General features: G+C 38.7%; 1 protein-coding gene across 1 annotated transcript in view; it reads left to right on the forward strand.

The window, feature by feature from the left end:
• The first annotated feature begins 1463 nt into the window (after positions 1–1463).
• Positions 1464–18861, forward strand: part of WNK1 (WNK lysine deficient protein kinase 1) — a 141169-nt gene continuing 123771 nt past the window's right edge. The window contains exon 1 of the mRNA XM_083366795.1: positions 1464–3616. Within this exon, the coding sequence (XP_083222921.1) occupies positions 2804–3616 (813 nt within the window). The 5' untranslated portion in view covers positions 1464–2803. The remainder of the gene's footprint in view (positions 3617–18861) is intronic.

Here is an 18861-nt window from a genome sequence, read left to right on the forward strand (position 1 = left end):
GAGGCTTCAGCTGGTGCAGAATGCAGCCGTGCGAGTTGTGATGGGAGTCTCCCGATACTCCCATGTAACACCTCTTCTCCGCGAGCTGCATTGGTTTCCAGTTGCCCTCCGGGTGAGATTCAAGGTGCTGGTAATGACCTATAAAGCTCTCAATGGCTTGGGTCCGGATTATCTAAGGGAGCACCTGCTGCCAGCGTCAATTTCCCATCGTCCTGTGCGCTCCCTCAGGGAGGGCCTCCTCAGGGTACCACCGGTCAAGGATTGCCGACGAGTGATCCCCAGGGGGAGGGCATTCTCTGTGGGCACGCCTGCCCTATGGAATCAACTGCCAACGGAACTCCGGATTGCCCCCGACCTTCGTTCATTTCGCCGGGACCTAAAAACCTGGCTCTTTGAGCTATCTGGTCTGGACTGAGGGGTTTAATGTTTTTAAATTGTGATTTTAATTTTTGCGGCTAGACTTAATTTAATTTAATTTTAATTTTATATTGTATTGTTTTTACATTTTGCCTTGTAAACCGCCCTGAGTCCTTTGGGAGTAGGGCGGTATATAAACCGAAATTATTATTATTATTATTATTATTATTATTAATAATAATAATAATAATAATAATAATAATAATAATAATAATAATAATAATCCAGTTCAGTTTTACTGGTGAGTCAAATAGTACTTGGTCACACACTAACTGAGGTAAACAGTTGAAGTGTAGCACACTCACCAAATCTCAGCATAGTACTGGCAAGGCTTCGTTAAATCACAGTCCTTTTCTACATTGATAGAGACAGCAGCAGGCAAGGATTGATTAGTGTTGCCAATCACTCTAACTGGAAGCATGTTGTGTGAAGGGTCCTTGGTACAAACAGCACTCCTTACTAGCACTGATGTTACCTAGTTTGGGTAATGAAATGTCTATAGACTAAGCTCTATTCCTATAATGTTGGAATAGGGTATTTATTCCAGTAAGAGCAGAGACCTTTACTGTTCTTTCCTGAAGATTTCCCATCAAAGAAGACAAATACTGCTAATTCACAGTTTAACATATGAAGAAGATTAAGCAATCTAATTTGACCTTGGCTTGCTTTAACAGATTCCACCTAAAGCTTAAATTGTTCCCAGAAGGGTTACTAAACTCCATTTCTTTTACTCTCTAAAGTAAAATCCTGTGTGTTATTACTAGTATGCAATAAAATATTCTCATTTCAAAAACATACAAGCATGGTTAATTGAGGCTTTACTAAATAATGATTTTAAAATCATAAATTACAAAGTAGCTTTACTGTTTTGATACACTTATATGCAAATTAACTGCCTGCAGATACTCAACCACTAATCATATTCTTTTGTCTTTGTTTTTAATGCTTTTCTTTGTAATGCTGGTCTGTGACTAATAAAAGCCGGTTGAACATAAATTGCAAAAATCAGAATTTTTAAACCAATTCGCCGTTTCTCGTACAGTGTCTACATGAAAATACATTATTTTCCATTTTTAACGTTTGCATTCTAATTAAAAAAAAATAGTGAAGCTAAGCATGATGGGAAACTTTGAATTTCTTTTAGCAGTAACCGATTGATAATAATTCCCGAAGCCACCAGTAGTCCTCTACTGGCGTCGCACTTTCATTGCACGCCGTGCAACGCAGGGGGAAGGGGGGAAAAAAGCATCAGGTGACAACAACCCGTAAGTACCACTTTCCCCTTGCACATTAGCCTTCGCCTTCTTCCTCAGGCATCATGGGAAGTGTAAGCTGCGCCGTGGTTCGAGGCGTCAGAGACTACAGAGAACTACATCTCCCAGGCAGACCCGAAGGAGGAGCAGCGTTGACGCAGGCGTGGTGGAGTGCGGACGGAAAAAGGGGGGCGTGGTCTCGTAGTCTGTCTCTCGCTCTCTGGCGGAGAGCGAGAGAGAGGAAGAGGGAAGAAGAGTGTGGCTCTGCGCGCGTCTTTCGGGGGCGGTCGCCATTTAGCGCGGCCAGTTCCCCCTCACTCGGGAGAGGTGGCAGTGAGAGGCCCATCCCCCACTCTCCTCAAGAGTGGGAGGGAAGGACGGACGTGAAGAAGCCCCGGCGGCAAGGCAGGCCGGCAGGGCAGGCGAGGCGAGGCGCCCTTTCTGGGTGATTTCTCCGCCTTTCCTCCCACCACTCCCTCCGGCCGGGCGCTTTCGGAGCGGAGGGTGGCCTTCTTCGGGCTGCGAACGAAGCCCACAAGGAGGGGCGGCGGCGGCGGCGGCGGGCGTCCCGGCATCGCGTGAGGGAACGAACGGAAGAGGGGAAGAGATTCGGCGGCGAGGACGGGCCGGGGAGGAGCCTAAGCGAGCGGCTGAGCCGGACCTCAACGGAGGCAAGGAGCTGGGCGAGACGGAACGCGCGCGGCCGCGACTGCCACGGGCCTGCCCTTACCGCGCACCCCACCCCGCTGGTCCGGGGCCTGCCGAAGGCTCCTTCCCGGCCTCTTTCCTCCTCGTCTCCTCCGTCTCTCCCACCCCACCTTCGCTGCTGCTCCATGTCGGCCCTGCTGTTCGGCTCCCCGCTGCAGCAGGATGGATGCGGACACTGACTGGGGATCCACCCCGCCTCCGCCGGCCCAGCCCGCTCCACTACTCGCCTCGCCGTCTTCTTCGCTCCACGCCGCCCGGAGATTCCGGGAGACGCCTTTGCAGCAGCAGCAGCAGCAAGAGCCGCCGCCGCCGCCGCTTCTGCCGCCTTCCGAGCAGCTCTTGGGCGCGCTCGCCGCCTCGCCTTGAGTCAGCTGCTGCTGCGGCGGCAACTGCTGCGCGCCCTCCTGCGCCTCCCCTTCGACATCATGTCAGCTGGCGCTCCGGAGAGCGGGGCGGCGGCGGCGGCGGCGGCTCCTCGCTTCCTCGCCCCGCCGCCTCCCCCGCCCAAGAACGGCTCGAGTTCCGACAGCTCGGTTGGCGAGAAGCTGGGGGTGGCCGCTGCGGGGACCTCGTCCTCCCCGAGCGACCCAGAGGGGTCGGAAGGGGCTAATTGCCGTAGCGAAGAGTACCGCCGTCGCCGCCATACCATGGACAAGGACAGCCGCGGTGCGGCGGCCACGGAGCACCGCTTTTTCCGCCGGAGCGTCATTTGCGATTCGAATGCGACCGCTCTGGACCTTCCGCGGCTGCAGCCGGCGGCGCCTCCCTCGGCTGCTGCTGCCGCCGCCGCTGCTCGAGGGAGCATCCCGCCCGTGTTGGGCTCTCCTCCCGAGTCTGTCAACCAGGCAGCCGGCGCTTCGGTCACCTCCAGCCAGGCTCCCGCCTTGCTTCTACAGCAGCCCGCGTCTCTGCCTCCAGCCGCCGAAGCGCCGTCTGGTCCGGAGCTCTCGGTAACGAAGGAGGTTGCCCCCTTGTTAGCCAAGGAGGAAGGGATAGAAGCCACTCCGCTGCCCTCTACCAGCACGGCAGGAAGCGTTACCGCTTCGGCCCGGGATCTGCAGGAAGAGCGGAGTAAGCGGCAAGAAGATATTGAAGAGCTGGAAACCAAAGCTGTGGCTTTCTCCCCGGATGGTCGTTTTTTGAAGTTTGACATTGAGATTGGCCGAGGCTCCTTCAAGACTGTCTACAAGGGACTTGACACTGAGACCACAGTGGAGGTTGCTTGGTGTGAGCTGCAGGTACTAGAGTCGGCAGTAGTTGTTTGGTTTTTGTTTTTTTTTGATGCTGAGTTGATGGGCCTAAGAGGCAAGGGTAGCATTCCTATAAGCCATAACGTGGAAGATAATACTTTTCCAAACTGTTATATAGCTTATTTTTATCTTTGTGGTAAATGCCTTAGTAGCCATGAATGAACTCTTAAGTTGGAATTCTGTTACCGTAATTTCTTTCGGCTGACGAAAACACTTGTCAAGGGAAAGGAGTAGATTTTTAGCAGTTCCTTTTTTCTTCTGCTGTTCTGTAACTCCCCTTTTGCCTCAGATATTAAGTGACCACGTGGAGCAGGTTTGAAGGGCTATAGGAAGGAAATAGAATTGCTGAAAAACCATCTTCTCTTTTTCTGCTGATGGAAACCTGGCAGTTGAGAGAACCTAACTGAAATATTTTGGCTTGCTAACATATTGGTCTCCCTTTATTCTTTGTTAGCAAACCGAAAAATTTACATATATGTATATGTATGTATGTATGTATGTATGTATGTATGTTAAATGCTTGTTAACTATTTAGATTACCTTGCTAGGCCCCAAACATGGGACAAATCTTTATTTCCTGTTTCAGCCTAACCGAAGGCCATCGACAGGCAGTAGTCACAACAGTGACAGCTCATATTTGTGTAAATTTTTAGATCTAAAAATTTACTTACATACATACATATATATATATATATATATATATATATATATATATATATATATATATATATAATGTTTGTTAAGTATTTAGCGATCCAAAAAATTTACATACATACATATATACATACATACATATATATACATATATGTAAATTTTTTGGTTTGCTAACAAAGAATAAAGGGAGACCAATATGTTAGCAAGCCAAAATATTTACACAAATATGAGCTGCCACTGCTGTGGCTACTGCCTGTAGATGGCCTTAGGCTAGGCTGAAACAGGAAATAAGATTTGTCCTGTGTCTGGAACCAAGCAAGTGTATTCTGAATGCTTAACAAACATTTAACACACACACACACACACACACACACATATATATATATATAAAGGCTGCACAGAAATATTTAAATCAGGAGTTGGAATATGATTTTTGAGCTTTGATTTTGTTTCAAAACTATTCCCATTTAAAATAGGGCATTAAAAAAGAATTAAGGTTTTTGATGGAAGTTATTGTTCTTCCAGTAATATCACCAAGTACTCTGACTTGGCTGGGGGGAGTGACCTAGCTCTTGCCTAAGTTTTTCTATTGGGTGGACGTATGCTAATAGGATACTATATTAAGAAAGTAGACTATTTTTCAGGAAAGTGCAACTTTTTCTGGAGTGGGGAAAACCCTAGAATTAGTAGGATCTTCAATTAAACTGGAAAAACTGGCAACCTTTATAGCCGTTCATGATATGGGACTGGGTTATTTGAGGGGCTGCTTTCCCTAATTATATCTGCCCACCCTATTCTTGGCAGGTCCCAGGAGGCAAGCCTTCTCTGCTGTGGTACCCACCTTATGGAATCTCCCTCCCCCCCATACACACAAGTGAGGTTTGTTCCTCCATCCCTGCTAATGTTTCAGAAGTCCCTCAAGACCTGGCTTGTTATTAGGCTGGAGGGTCCCAGGGCACCGATGAAATTCTAAGATGGCTCCACCATTATAGTTAGTATCCACTCTCTCCTGTGCCTTTTTATTTTTAATAATGTTTGTTGTGTATGTTTAATAATGATCACTTCTATATATTTTTACTTAATTGTTGTGTGCTACCCAGAGTCACTTTTTGAAAGATGGACAGCTATATAAATTCAATAAATAAATAAATTGCCTGTACAGCTACAATTGGTTGCAAATTTGCAGGCTAAGCACACTGTATTTTTAAACCTAAATTAATCACTGTGATGGAGTTGAGATATTTGATTCAATAATAGCTTTGTGAAATTTGGGAAAGGCATAATGAATCTGTATCAAGATTTAAGGTGCAACATTTTCTGTATTATTCACTCATTTAATTGCTAACTGAAGGATATGCTACACATTTTTGTATGACCAGTGTTATAATAGTTATATACACTTATGGCTTTTTAGAAAGCATCTTGTTAATCATCATTGATTGGGTATAGAATTCTCAGGTTGGATTAAATGGTTTCAGGGTCAGTATTTGAAACAGACAGATCAAATGTGGTAGGGGGAGGGGAGAGATGGAGAGGTTAATGGATGGTGAGGATAGCTAGCAGATTATCTGTCTGATCCAAATATAGAAATTAGAATGGCTATTCACAAGTTTCTTATATTTCATTTTCCACAATTCTGTATGGAATTTGGATTGATTTCTAAGTGTTGATTTACATGTCAAGTGTTCAAGGGTCAAATAAATTAACACCTGACTTGTGGCAAAAATTTAGTCCCAAATAGGCCGTACATATTTTTATAAGTGCTTGCTTGCTCTACGGTAAGCAATATAATGGATGGTGGTTTGAGGATATGCTCTTTTTTTAGCTTTGTATATTTTTGTAATTATTTCTATGGTGTTTTTACTTATAAATTGCTAAGTCATTTAAACAGTGAGATGGGTAGTATATACATTTGATCAATGAATATAGTACTAAACAAATTGGTTATTTGAGATAGAGTTGTATGCACTAAAAATGTGCCTGATGTTTGCCATATTTGTGTTTTGTTAATCACAGTTGGAGGGTTTTTTTTAAAAGGAAGATGTCCTTTGAAGCAGGAATCAAGTACGCAAATTGGTAATTTCTGGTGGAATACAGGTAGTCCTCGACTTACAACAGTTCATTTAGTGACTGTTCAAAGTTATAACGGCATTGAAAAAGTGCCTTATGACTGCTTTTCACACTTATGACCTTTGTAGCAACCCCATGATTATGTGATCAAAATTCAGATGCTTGGCAACTGGTTCTTACTTATGACCGTTGCTGTGTTCCAAGGTCATGTGATCACCTTTTGCGACTTTCTGACAAAGTCAGTGGAGAAAAGTGAATCACTTAACAACCATGTCACTAACTTATCAACTGCAGTGATTTACTGTGGCAAGAAAAGTAAAATGGGGCAAAACTCACTTAACAAATGACTCACTTAGCAACAGAAATTTTGGGCTCAGTTGTGGTTGTATGTTGAAGATGCCAGTTGATCACAGAGTAATTGGGCTAGTTTGGGGAACATAAAAGATTGTAGCAGTTGGATATGCACCCAGTCCTAGAATCTATGCCTTGATGTACTTTTAATAACTTAGTGAAGCTACTGTTGGATCTGGTATTTCTCTTGAGTGCTTGATCATGATGTAAAAAGTTTGGATTTTAGATAAAATTATATTTCAAGGTAGATTAATGTTATGATACAACTTACATTAGTTGAAAAATAATATGGCTTATCTCTTAGGATTTGAGATTTTGTTTGAATTTTCATTTTATTTAGCAACATTAATTACTTAGTATGCATTATTAGAATTGCTGCCATACCTATGAATGAAAGTAAAAAGAGAACCGAGATTTGTTTTGTACAGCCACTACAATTTTCTATTTTGAAATATCAGTACATTTGTTCTACTTGTATTCTTACATTTGCCCCTTACCATAACATTCAGCAAGTTTTATGTTGAGGGGATGATGGAACTAACTTTTTTTCATAAAGTACTTCATAATGAGAATATCAAACTTTCAATTTTGCAAATACAATATCCTTTTCGTTGTTTTGAAAACTGTGGAAGAAGAGATAAGACTCTATCAAAGGTTTAAAATTATTTGGATATTATTTTAAAATAATATATTTTTAAAAAATAAGCTTCGAGGTGCATTTTATAGAATAGCCTAAAATGTTTTATTTATATTTTTGCATGTAAAATTGATGCAATCCTGAGACCCTCTTGAATTTTAGCAGTTTGGCAACATGCTATCCAGTTGCATCATCAATAATTGAGAAGGTTGTATCAGCTTTTTGGGGATTATGTGATATGCAAGATAGGATGCCAGCTGCAGTAGGAGAAGTACAATTGTGTAGGGCAGGTTTGAATAGCAATAAACCCATTCCAATCTGATCCTGGCCTTTTTATTAGTGGCTTGTTACCCTAGTCTGTTCCCTTTTGCCCCTCTCTCTGTTATTTTTCACAATTCACCTACAGCAACCTCTTTATTTGGTGAAATAGTGAATAATTCTTGCCTCATAAAGCAAAAAGAGAAATCTATCTCACTGTTTCATTCACTGTCTATGTATAATTTCAGGTTACTGCTGATTGCATATTATTCCTATGAAATGAAAGTGGATAAGTGATGAGGGGTTCTGTTCTGAAGTCCAAGTTACTTCTGTAGCATGGATAGCTTCTGAGTGGGCACTTACAACCCCACTCAGTTTTGTACATTAACCATAATCCATTTGAAGTGGGCTATAACCAATTTGAATAAATACCACCATAACTCCTGCCCCCTCCCTTCCCTCTTGAGTACTTTTCTCTTTGCAGTCTTGTTGCACTAAAATCATACAGAATTGCTGCTTGTAGGTTAAGGAATCATGAGTGGTGCAAGTAAGCTAGTATCCTCTACGTCCCGTCATTCACATGGTTTACTTTTGTAGCCAAGTTGTACAGGAAACAGGTAAGAGTCCCTTTGCATCACAGCTGAAGATACCAGGAGGAAGACCACATGTATTTCTGGAAGATTATCTTATAAATGGCTTTATTTTAAATGTGGAAATCTGTTGAAGTATGAAGTGAATCTTTCACATTAGAAGTATTATTATTTGAATAATTTCAGTTCAATGTCTTTGTTTCACCCAAATATTCTTATCTGGCTTATCTTTTGGAATACAATTGTAGGTTATACCGTTTAAAAACTAAAATGGTCTTCAAGCCAAGAATATTGTGTAGCACTGATTTTTTAAAGATAATGCCATATAGAAGTAGCTTATAAAAACTTGCAACTGTAGTTAAATCTAATACTATACTTTTGTTAAAGATGGCAGTTTCTGCTGATGAAAGTGAGAACAGGTATGCCACACAGCTATGCATACAGTTTCTGAATATAACCTCAAAATCTCTCCTGATTGCACATCAGGATTTTACATGGGGACTGCTGCATATAGAAGATGAACAGAAAGTCTAGTTGTACTATTGGAAATTGGTTAGTTGAGAGATCAAAACTTTTAAGTCCAGTAATGTATTTGGTTTATTATATACAGTATTAGATTAAATTTGTAAAATGTTAAGTGGTATTTAATTATTCAGTATTATTGTGAGACTTACCAGGAATACTACATTGGGCAGAACAAACCTCTTTATCTTCATTGACCTAACAAAGGCATTTGATGCTGTAAACAGAGTAACGCTCTGAATCACCCTGAGATATTATGGCTGCCTGAGGAAATTCATGAAGTTGATTTAACTATTCCACAAGAGAATGACAGGACCAGTTCTCTACAACGTGATATGTCAGCTTCATTTGCCATTTCTACTGGGGGAGGTAACAGGGTTGTGTGCTAGCCTCAGTCCTATTCATTCTGCTGGCATGTTATCACATGCTGTCCAGAGTCTGAAGAGAGGAGTATACATCAGGTACTGATTAGACAGCTTTCTACTCGCTGCTTGAATGCAGGGACGTGTCTCCATATAGTCATTCAAGAAATCCTGTTTGCTGATGACTGTGTGTTCCTGGTGCACACAGACAGCCAGGGCTTTTTTTCTCATAGAACGCTCAGAACGGAGTTCCAGCACCTTTTTTGGATGGAACCTTGTAGGGTAGGCAAGGTGGGTTGTATGACGTGTGAGCTCCGGCACCTTTTTCTTTTACAAAAAAAGCACTGCAGACAGCTATCTATAGTTGATGCCGAAAAGATTGCCCAATGCTGCCAAGCTCTTTGGCCTGACTATCAACTTGAACAACTTTACCTGCCCATGCCAAATACCAACCATATAAAACCAAAACATCCTGATGACAAAAATAAATAGCTTCAAATACTTTATAAAACATCATCTCGGGTGATGAATCTTCAGATAAAGAAATTAACTTCAGGATCAGCAGAGCCAGCTAGCATCGAGGTTGGTTGCATCCTGAAGTGTTCAATCAGCATAATATCTGTATTTCCACAAAGCTGAAAGTCTACAGAGATGTGTTATCTCTTCTCTCCTATCTGGTTTTATTTACCAGATATATATGCTGCCCCTCCCACTGTATAAGATTCTGTGCAGTTCTGCCTGTGAGTCCTGGACTCTGTACATACATCAAGTAATTGGAGGATTTTCACATTTTTATTTATTATTTTATTTTAATTCCATTTATATCCCGCCCTTCTCCGAAGACTCAGGGCGGCTTACAAGTTTTCTCTTCTCCATTCATTGGCAAGACCGTGTCTTCAGGCTGGAGCTCCTGGATAGTGTGAATTCCATCAGCATTGAGTCTCTTGATTATCGAAATGCAGATGCAGTGGGTGGGACAGGTCATCAAAATGGGTGACCACTGTATCCCTTGCTCTATGGTATATTGGAGACTGGGAAGTGATCTTGAGGTTGTCCATGCAAGCACTGCAAAGACATTGTGGAAGAAACCCTACACCCCAGTGACATCCAGCAAAAGGAACTAGAAACTGCCTGGCAAGCCCTCTGCTATGAAGCTTCCTTTGGTTTTAAAGACAGACATCACCAAAATCTGATAGAAAACTTGAGTGGCGTCACAGAATAACACCTACAATTATCACAGCAATGGACTTCCAGTGTCCTCATTGAACTACACTCTGCAATTCCAGGCAGAGTCACCTCAGTTTCCACAGGTGAATTGCACAACAGCTTGTCTTCTTTGAACCTGAAGAACTACCTATATATAATATTGAGGGATGCCTTTAATGGTAAATTTATTCCTGAAGACAAAGGAAAAAGAAGTATAGAGGTGATTCTTTTTCCTGTAAATAAAATGGCCAAAAGCAGTGAAGTCTGATCTTTATTTTTATTGAATAATTTTTAGATCAAATAGAAAATTATATTCTTAAAACATGAAAGCACATATATGAAGGAATTAACTACTACTTTTAAGATAATAAGCCAATATTTTTATAAGAAGTAGAGAATTTAATCTGCCTGTCAGAATTGAGGATTTCCGTTAAAATTTAAAAATCGTGGCTGGCTTGTATGATGCATTTGATAGTTAACAGCTAAATGAGCCCATATATTATTAGTTCTGAAAGCACTAGTTGACCGCTGGGTCCAGTTTAGTTTGTTGAAATAGCCTATAAAGCTATACACGGTTTAGAAACCAAATAGTTAAAAGACCCAACCTTACGCAGTATTATCTGTACAGTTGGGGAAGCCCTACTTGTGATTTTATAGAGTTGTTTGGATCACAATGAAGTGGTGAATAGACGGGTCGTCTCAGTGGCAGCGCTGTAACAAGGAGGCAAATACATCTGCCTCCATAGTATCTTATTTTAGATGACAATTTATGCATATTTCCTCAATTGAGAGATAACTATTCTAAGACAGTTTGTGCTTTTTTGGGTCTCATTCATATATTACACTTATTATTGAGGATTGTTGATGTTATGCTGTTTTCTTTAAGATTAGATTCATATTTTTATAAACCAGTGTGCACCCCTGCTGAAGGAAGAGTAGTATAAAACAATATATATTATTATAAAATGTTAAAAAGTAATGGTAAAGTAATTTGCTGAAGTATGATTTGTTAAAAGCAGTCATCCGAGTCAGATTTTCTGTACTGTATTGTTGAGCCTATTGCTGCACATATATGGTAGTGTTCAGTGCTTTTTTTGTAAAAGAAAAAGGTGCCGGAACTCACACATGTCATACAACCCGCCTTGCCTACCCTACAAGGTTCCATCCAAAAAAGGTGCCGGAACTCCGTTCTGAGTGTTCTATGAGAAAAAAAGCCCTGGTAGTGCTACATAAGCCTTTCCTGCATGAAAAATACAATTTGAGTTAAATATATCGCATTTAATATGGAAAAATGCCTAAGCAGAGAATGACTTTTAAATCTGTATGTGCATTCTTCTTACTGATTCTCTAATTAGTTTATTTTATATTTAGAAACAAAATATCGGAGGTTGTTGTATTTTCCCTTTCTTGTCCATTTTTCTGACAAATCTGTGTTCCTTTTTCTAATCATGTTTCATTGGTATCTTTAAATCCTTTCTTCCATTTTGCTGCATGCCTTTTCCATTTTTTGCTTCCAAAAAGATAAGAGAAATATTTGCTGTTTGTTGAAGGATCCTCCCTCTGCCCTTAATATGGTGGAATAAGACTTTCTTGTTTCAAACCTTTGATGTAAATTATAATAGCCTTGCGCTCTATGCCTAGTCTTAAATTTGAAGGCTAGGACAGAATGCTTTTCTTTCCCTTTTTTTGTTTCCTCACCATCTTCTTTTCAGGAAACAAGGGAAATATATAACCACACCATTAAACTTGTCTTGGGAGCCTAAACTCTTCTAGATTGCATACTATCCTCCCTGATGTGGCTGTGAAGATGGATATGGAAGCATGGCTTCTGTTTTAACCTTAGCTTGCTTTTTTGATTGTACTTAATTAAACAGCAGTTTAAACTTAATTTGTTTAGTAAAAACAAGCTAACCAAAAAGTTACTTTATAAAGCAGAGTTTTCCCACTAACTATAGCTTAATGTTTTGGTTAACTTAACAACTAACGATTAATGAAAAACAGAAATTGTAATTTGGAGGCTGTATGAAGGAGAAGGAAAGTTGAGAGACCACAAAATTTTGGTGGAGTCTAGAAAAAAATATTGCACTGTAACTATGATTTAGTATTGGATTTGATTGAACGCTTTGCGTTTCTTGAAGAAACTACACTTGGTTGATGGAAATCTTACCTTGTCACTATTGACAGGGAGAGTAGTTAATTATAAGCCTGAATTTACTTTAATGTGTCTTTGTTGAGTAAACAAAATTTGGCTTGACACTCAGTTTTCATACTTGCAAGTAGTATACAAGATTTTAAATAATGATTTGAATCACCAATATAAATAATTTGTAACTATTTCTTTGCCTCAGTAAGTGAAGAAAGCTAGTTGTTATAGTAACTATTATTTTCTTTTATTAGTATTTATAGTATAAACGCAGTTTATTTAAAACCTCTGGTCATCAAATTAATTTCTTAATGTCTTTGTTTTGACTGTTTATATACCTGTGAAAGACACTTGAGTAAGAAAATTTCTTGAAAAATGAGTCATCATCCAGTATTGGATATGTTAAAGATTCCAAAAAGATATTGGAGAATTTTAAGTAAAGTTGTGATTTTTTATTATATAGCAAATAACTAGGGATGTGCACAATGCTTGTTTTCAAAAAGTTATGCACACAAAGTTTGCAAAGCATCTCATTTCAAATATTGTGTGAATCTGCTAATTTAAGTGGGAAATAGTTTGTTCCAAACACACCAAAAATATTTTAGCTTGGATTAAAGCTGTCCCTGAATTCAGATTACTCAGGTCTACATTCAAAACATTTTAAAATACTAGAAAACAGCCTGTTTCACATTTGAAACAGCAGTTGTGCATTGGGCAATTAGATGTATTGTGAATGCTTACATTAGAAATGAACTTTTTTCTATATCTGTACAAATAAATGCTCATTTTTTGCTTAATGGAAACATAAGCATCTTATATGATTATGTGCCATCAAATCAGCATTAAATCTTAGTGACTTCTCCACAATGACTTGTCCCATGTCCTCTCGGGGTGACATGATAATAGTCTTCCAATATTTGAGGAGTTGCCACAAAGAAGAGGGGATGAACTTATTTTCCAAAGCAAGACAAGAAGTAACAGATGAAACTTATCAAAGAGAGATTCAACTTAGAACTAAGAAGAAATTTCTTGACAATGAGACCAATTTATCAGTGGAATGGGTTGCCTTCAAAAGTCGTGGGTGTGCCATCGCTGGAGGTTTTTAAGAAGTGATTGGATAGCCATTCCAGAACAGTATAGGGGTCTTTTGCTTGAGCAGAGGGTTGCACAGGAAGATCTCCAAGGTCCCTTCCAACTCTTATTATTCTGTTCTGTTCTGCTTTCATCTCCTTTTCAATCCAACAGAGGATGACTGTGATTTTCCCAGAGATACATTGGAAGTCTTGCAGGATGTATGTGTGTTTAAATGCTGTTTCTCTAAGCTGAACTCTGGATTTATTCTATGATTCATTTGTTTTGTTTTGTTGGTTATTCACAGTATTCTCAGAGGTCTTCCCCAGTGTTAAAATTGTAAAGTCCAGTTTTGCTCCATAGAATATCACAAGGAAAACGATTGCAAGGTCTGATCTTTTTATACATAGATAGGTCATAGATTCTGACATACAATTTTCCAAGGCTTCATTCCTATCCTACCCAATATCTTTTCCAAGGTTTTACTGTTATCCTACCAAATGCTAGTCAGTGTATTATTATTTTTTACTGCTGATTCATTTATTTTTAATATTTGATCCTAAAAAGCAGAAGCCATTTCAATATCTTTACTGCTAATTCTAAGACTGTTTGCTGTGGTTATTATTATTAGATTGGTTTTTTATATTTAATATTAGTTTCATTTTTTTCTTGACTTTTATTACTAGAGTTAATAGATAATTTGCAATTTTAGCTATCAGAGCAGTGTCATTATCACAGCATAGGTTGTTAGTTTCTTTCTCCAGTAGTAAAACCAGCTTCCCTCAATATATGCTCCCTCAGCATATAATTTGAATAATTAAAGAGAGACTATACTGTTTTACTGATGATAATCACTTTTGCCATGTTCATCAAGTGTGATTTCCTGTTCTATGTGTACATTTCATATGAGGACAATGAAAATTTTAGGATTTCATTTTCCTCAGAACATTAGACATCTTGACATGGTTGACACAGTTGAAAGTCTTCTCAATTATGCAACATGAACCAGCAATAATTTTTTTCCAGCAGTTTCTAAAACCATCTTGAACATCTGGTATCTCCATTTCCATGTGGGACTCTAATCTGGATTATCCTAAGCATTATTTTGCTAGGATTTGAAATCAAGGATATTGTCCGATAGTTTGCACATTTTGTAAAGTCTCCTTTCTTTGGTATTGGTATATAAATTCATCTGTCCCACTATATTCACTAGATATGCTAGTTTAGTTTGGTTAGAACATTTACAGATTTGTCTGTTATTTGCCATATATCTGTAATTGTTATGTAAATTATTAACAGAATAACAGTGTTGGAAGGGACCTTGGAGGTCTTCTAGTCCAGTCCTGTACTCAAGCAGAAATTGTGGAGTTCCAACTTGGTAATAACCAGAATGCTAATCTAATGTAATCCTTTAGTATCTGAGGTTCTTGTAAATGGTGAAATCTTCTGAAGTATATTGAATAATAAGATCTTTACTGTACAGAATTTTGGGATATTTTTTTTCTATTTTTGATCCTTTTTTAATCAGTCGCTGTCTGTCCACTAGTGTTCCTTAGCATTTCAATCTAAAGTTGAACTTCCTTCTGAGTTTCAACAAGTTTTGGAAGACTTTCCTTTTTCTCACCTATTTATTTCAATCTCCGGTGCTTTTAGAGACCTTTCCTTGTCTGTCTATAAACTGCCTGAAATTCTGTGTTCAGTTCCTTTCTGAGATCTTCGTCTTTCATGGCTTTGCCTTTTCTTCCCTTTTTGGCAATTTCCAAGGATGACATCCAATTGCTTTGGGATTTCAAAGCAATTCCTGATATTCTCCTTGAAAATACTGGATAAAGTTCAATATCATATGGTGGAAATGGATTGGCTTTGTTGTACTTTAGCTTACTTGAAACTTATGAGCAGTTTATGATTTGCTTCATAGTCAGTACCTCCCCACATCTTTGTTCTTATATCTGAACTCTTCCACCTCCAACAACTCAATTTGAAGTCTGTGTACCACACTTGGTGATGTTCAGATATATAGGCATTGTTTTTATTGATTGGAAACTGGGTTAGAAGTGAATAAATCATTGGACTGGCAAAAACAAACTATTCTTTTGCTTCATTTCTGTTTCCTAGATCATACAATGCAAAAGCATTTTATTTTATTACATGTACAATATTCTGTCAGATAAAAAAAACAATTATATTTTTCCCACCAATATATTTTTTCCATTAATGGTGTTTATGTGTGAAAGAATTACAAAATCATAGATTCAGTTTTAAGAGATGCCTATAATTTTATCATTCTTGTATTTAGATGTAGATTCCGTTTTTAATTAGGTTGTTTTTTAAGCTTGTACTACTAAAAATGTATAATGTAACACCCTTTCTGATCACACCTACTAGTTTTCCCTGTGTATAGGCACAACTAATGAACCACAGATAGGTTCAGTCCTAAACTTTTAGCTAGAGACTTAGACTGTTTCTCTTATTAACATGACAAAAAAGCCAACAAAATAAATGGAAAGAATAAGCCAGATTTACTTAAGATTATTCAGTGATTGGCCATAATTCCAGGCTGCCAAAATTTTACTGACTTCCGTTTTTGTATCTCTTAATTATTAACATTAATAATTGTGCTTGTCTCCATTTGCATTAAAACATCACCTAATAATTTCTGCAAATCAAGCTGCATAAATTACATTTTTATACTCTGATGATAAACTCAGGCAACTCCCACTCCAAATATACTTGTTTTTTGTTTAGTTTATTTTGGGTACCTTTTCTTATACTTTCCTTATAGCTTTAGTCAGGATACAGATGAAACTACTTTTAATGTATTTAGCTTTTCCTCAGACTTTTCCCCCTCACATCCCATTATAGGAAATTGGGGGAAAGAACATCAGTGTCAATAGTGCATTCTATTCTCAAAGGATACAAGATTCCTCACTTAGTGGTTCATTTCCACGGCTTATAGTTAGGTGTTTTAATCAGGTAAATACTTTACATAAATCCATTTGTTCCTAGAAATTTAAAATTCAATTCAAAGCATTTGAGTGGAATAGTTTATGTGCAACCAAGGAAAATGCTGTGATCTCTGAATCCTCTTTCTATATTCTTCAGTGAATATCTTATCATCCTGTGCTTCTAATTATTGAACCATTCTAAACTCACTGGGATTTATATTGAAAAGTTCAATAGCAGTTTTTTATTTCCAAATATATCAGTTAAGGTTTGGGTAACTGTTTGGGGGGGGGAGGAAGGGTGGGTTTGTGTTATTGTTTTAGCATTTAGAATAAACTTCATTCTGACTGGGAAAACTGTCAAGTAAACCATCTTTCATGCTTTCATCTGTCATATGGAAATGGTAGCTGGTGATAAATATGAAACAGTGGCATTTTAATTGAAGTTAAACTAGTAACACACACTGTTAGAAGGAGAATAAATGCAAAACATCATTGTTCTTGTGAATAAACTAGTCCTCTAGTGGAATATATTTTTTGGAAGATTTATAAGAGATTGCAGTTTGATCTCATAGGATCTAGTGAATAAACATCATTGGCAGCACAGATGGCAAGCTATGATATTTGAATTTCAAAGCATGTTTTAAATTCAGTTTCAAGAATATTTGTTTATAACCTCAAGAATTTTATTGACAAAAGAATGATGTTGCTGATATACAGGTTTTATGATAAAACAAGTTTAGATTAAGATGCAGCCGTCATGAATAGCTTTCATAGTCTGTTGAAACAATGGAAGAAGGGAAGGGGAGGGAGTTAGGAAGGAAGGAAGGAATCCAGTGTTCTCTGCCAGCTTCCCACAAAGAAATTCAGTAGGAAAAACAGCCCGAGGTCAGAAGTCATTCCCTTTGCTTTTTGGCTGCCTGTGGTCATTCTATTTCTCTGTTTAGGTAAAGAAATACCTATGAAATGATGACCCAATGGATCTAGTTCTTTTTAAAATTATGTTTTAAATGAGTGCCAAATTTAGATTTAGAGACCCGAAATTGGCAGACTAGTATCTCTACTGCTCCATGCTGTTGCTCTTGTCATTAAATAAGCTAGGCCAGGGGTAGGCAACCTTGGCTCTTTTATGACTTGTGGACTTCCAACACCCAGAATTCCCGAACCAGCCATGCTGACTCAGGAATTCTGGGAGTTGCAAGTCATAAAAGAACCAAGGTTGACTACCCGTGAGCTAGGCTATGCTCAGGAGAATTCTGAAGGCCGTAGCCCAATTCTGCAAGGAAGAAAACCTTGTTATTAATTACCAACTCCCTATAATAATAATTTCTTTTAAAATGGTAAGATTCACAGATACTATTTATTATTAATTTTTTATTAATTCGGTTTATATACTGCCCTGCTCCCAAAGGACTCAGTGCATAGAACAAATTAAATGCTTCAGATATTTAGGAGTCTTCCAAACCTCCATTAAGAAGTCAGCCTAAACCACAGGTGTCAAACTTGTCGCGTCATGTGACATGTCGCAACGTATTGTGACCTTTTTCGCATTGCCAGGGTTGGAGTGGGCACGGCCTCCGTATGATGCAACTGGCCCACAGGCCAGCAGTTTGACACCCCTGGCCTCAACTAATCATACCTCCTTGGTTGTAAAAAGAATGTTGCAGCTATTACAAGATTGCTTGTATACAGGAAAACGTAGTTCTAATAGCTAATAAATTTTTAATTGCAAAATTGGCAGCACAATTACTAGATAGAGTACAATTAGGCCTATAATTCTAATTTAAGACCATTTGTCCTTTTTGTGCTGTCATGTCCCCCTTTATGATTCCTAGATGAGATATAAATGTCATGTTGAGGCTAGAGCCTTGATTAATTGGAATCAAAGCCAACTTTTGGCAAGCTAGTGTGGCTGAGGATTTTACTGGTTTCAAGTGGATTGCTGCCCTTTCTAACAATCTCACCATCATAGGTCATGAAAGAGGAACAGCATTATGAAAAAACTGAGATTCTGTGTTATCTCTCTCTGCAATAATTGTTATTTTAGGATTACATAAAGTCAAAGAAATAATAATTGTCTAATTTGCTAACCTAAAGAAATAATAAAGCATTGGATTCAGGGCATGCAATGGCAAAATGACTTAAGCCAAACTGCAACAGTATATTGGCTTCTCTGAAAGATCCAGAGAATTTCTCTTGCAGCCTATTTGCTTTCGCTTACCTCCCTGATATATTAATAGTTCATTCTTAAGTGTCTGCTTTAATAAGCTCACTTCAGCTTTTCAAAATTATGAAGGAAGATGCAAAAACTCTCCCCCCCCAAATATAGTTATTACTAGAATTTTTGGAACTTCAAGAGGAAGCATATAAAAGTAAATGCAACCTGGTGTTGTCTGTATGAAATGTATGTACTTTTGGAGCATCAG

Source organism: Vipera ursinii (assembly GCF_947247035.1).
Source record: "Vipera ursinii genome assembly, chromosome: 6".
NCBI classification, from domain to species: domain Eukaryota; kingdom Metazoa; phylum Chordata; class Lepidosauria; order Squamata; family Viperidae; genus Vipera; species Vipera ursinii.